This window comes from Triticum aestivum, chromosome 4B (genome assembly GCF_018294505.1).
Source record: "Triticum aestivum cultivar Chinese Spring chromosome 4B, IWGSC CS RefSeq v2.1, whole genome shotgun sequence".
NCBI classification, from domain to species: domain Eukaryota; kingdom Viridiplantae; phylum Streptophyta; class Magnoliopsida; order Poales; family Poaceae; genus Triticum; species Triticum aestivum.
In genome coordinates this window covers 153,070,124-153,073,149 of record NC_057804.1, presented here as the reverse complement: position 1 = coordinate 153,073,149, position 3,026 = coordinate 153,070,124, and the positions used below count along the sequence as shown (strand labels likewise).

Below are 3,026 nucleotides of genomic sequence, written 5' to 3'. Positions count from 1 at the left end.
CTAAGGACATGCCATGTATATACAGTCGGTTTAGTTGTGGTCTGCTAAATCCATATGCACCGTGAAAAAAAATATGGTTTAATTTGTAGAGCCTCATGTGTTTCAAGTATGAATAAGAACTACGAACTCTTTTTGTATGATTGAAACACATTTCCAGAGTTTTTATTTCTTAGTACATGTTGTCTAAAGTAACATTTGCCGAGAGAGAGAGAAGCATACCCCTCTCTCATTATGATTATTATTAAAAGGTATTAAATTCAAAATAGACAATTTCATTTTGAAGCACTTGAAGAAAGAAACTTAGACATACTTTTACGTAATGCTCATTTAACCTGTGAAGGACTACGCAATGCTCATTTAACCTGTGAAGGACAAAAATATTCCACCATCTCTGAATGATGGAACTAAACTAAATAAAAAATATATACAGTAAATTCATTCAAATTAGAAAAGGGATCTTACATCAAATAAGGCATTACAACAAACATGGTGTTATCTTAGTAAAAGAAATTACATCATTAGAAGAGAAAAGAAAAAAAATCAAACATGAGATTGAGATTAATACATCTAGGAGGAGGTCGTAGACATCACTCTGATCATTTTGTGGCCTGGGGAGCAAAGGATCCATTATTTTTATATGCCTTCAACTCCTTGCGAAGACCCTACAGCCATCACAATCATTCATGACACAAAGAGGGGAATCAGACACCTCAACAAGATTCTTGAGGAAGTGCCCAAGGAAAGAAAAAAGAACGTTAAGTCTGAACTGTAAGAACATGCTCATAAATGTGAATTGTCAAGGGCAAGATGAAATGCAAGAACGAGCACTGATGAGTAATGATATACTAAAAATTTCCTTTCTTTGTTGTTGTTAGCCCTTGTTTTTCGAATATACATCGAGGCACTTAGGTTGTACTCATATTTACAACCCAATCTCGTAGCTCTTTTCTCTTTACAACCTACAGACAGATTGAACAAATGAAAATTGCTATATGGTGGACTACCTATAGATTACTAACTTTACAAAATCCCTCGCATCCTCTCAATTTCTGATCCTATGGAATTCATTGTCATTAGGCACCTTTTGACCATTATATCCAGAATCAAACGGTTTGGGGTATGCCAGAGGGTTTCAGAATCTCCTGAGAAGCACCAAATGCTTTATTTCACTCCAGTTTTCATCATGACCATCAAATCCTGATCATGCAGTCAACAATGCCGTGCCTTTGGTGCCTTTGTTGCACAAAGGCAGAGGAAATGCATCCCTCAGTTATGTATGCTAACGCCTAGATCATATTCCATCTTGCTGGCACATGCAATCAGGCATTGGGAAGGTGTATATGGAATCATTAGGTTTGCTGAATGTGATGCCCCTTATGTCACTATGGTGCAGTATTTCCAGCATGTGGTGCTTGAATCGACTCCATCTGTAGTTCAAAGAAACAATTTGAGTTTCATATACCACTATATCCATTTACACGTTAAGCAAAGATGGGGAAATATTTAGAGCATGTATGTGAAGGTCAACTCGGAGATGTATTTCAATTTGTTAACATGGCTAATGCGTTCCAAAAAGTAGGCAATAGCTACAGTCTTGGATGGTGAAGGAATAACAAGGGCAACGAACTGCTTCAGTAGTTTGATTTGGTGAAATATTCCAGCATATACTCAAAACTGAAACTGATTCGGTGTGATTTGTAATACTTTGTTGACGATATAATGGCAGCTCAAACTGACCTGATATTTGGGTCGTCAAAAGATAAGACCAGCTTCCGTTTGTTGGGTTTTATTGTCTTTGCATTCCCTCCTAACAGGTAACGCCTGTGTCCCATCAAAAAGTGAGGGAAGTTCCCCCCTTGAGTCATCACAAACACTTCGCTCTGAACACAGACGGTGTAATCTAATGTTGTTAACCGAGAAGAGTACCCCTACAGAGAATAGGTTGGTGAGTATCGGTATGAAGATTCAATGTAAATTGATGAACAGTTCAATGCATGCATACTCATCTGACATTCAGAACGACATCCAGCTAGGCTGATGGGCTGGCTGGCGGAAACAATACCTCAAACTCAGCAAGCTCTTCAGACAATGCAAGAGTGTCCTTGGTTTGTAAAAGAGGGAATTTTTATTTGCAAAGAAGAAACCTAAGCCAAGCTCTTGGGACCCTGGAAAACAAACCGAACTATTGATCACTATGAAGCATGAAATTTTATATTCATAAACTGTGCGTCTTGTTCTCAAGAGAGAATAGTGTATCAAACTTACCAGATAAACAGACCATTAATACATGAACATCTTTAAAACATGGACAAGTTTGTGTCCAGATACAATAAGACAACTTGAAATAAAATCCAGAATATATCAAAACTGTTAAGTGAATGACGCAATTATTGATACAAAACACGATAAACAAAGAAAGGATTAGTGTTCCATACCATAAAAAGAAAAGCCTGCAGTTTTGCAATGCAAATGTTCAACATCTAGTTCCTCGAGGCTGAAATCAAGCGTCGTCATCCTGAGACAATAAACAATAGGGAAAGACAAAAATGAGCACTGCAGCACATGGGCAGAATACACAATAAAGCAACAAGAGAAGAAAAAAACAGAGAACAAGTGAACAAGTACAATGAGACTACCAGGAACAAATGATTATAATTATCTCAGGAGGGAAGTGTATGTGTGTATATACAGAGAAAATTGTAGCCATACAACTTAACGTAAGCATGAGCTTCCGAATGGCAAAATCATTGGTCCGACGAATCCGACAATAAAACCGACATGTTATGTAAATGAACGACAAATGGGATGACAAACAGGCTTCTCAATCTACCTCACAATCTGAGAAAATAAATACATTAAGACATGTCCAATGTCACCAGTGGCCAGATTTACCAGAAGGACTTGTATTCAAGCATAGTTATTTGCATTTTCTCCAACTGTACATGATAATAAGCACATGTCTATCTACTATTTTTATACTGCTTAGCTCGAGGCCATGACATCTAGGTACAAAGAGTTGATGTTGT

The 3,026-nt window shown here is 37.4% G+C and overlaps 1 protein-coding gene across 2 annotated transcripts; it reads right to left on the bottom strand.

Annotated features, from left to right (window-relative positions):
• Positions 1 to 421: 421 nt before the first annotated feature.
• On the bottom strand, positions 422 to 2,122 carry LOC123091578 (O-fucosyltransferase 9; the record flags this gene model as incomplete). 2 transcript variants are annotated; one of them, XM_044513125.1, is given in 3 exon segments in its annotated part: positions 422 to 662; positions 1,738 to 1,928; positions 2,063 to 2,122. In XM_044513125.1, coding segments are annotated over 3 exon segments (270 nt in total), but the record flags the coding sequence as incomplete, so codon positions are not given.
• Between the last annotated feature and the right edge of the window lie 904 nt (positions 2,123 to 3,026).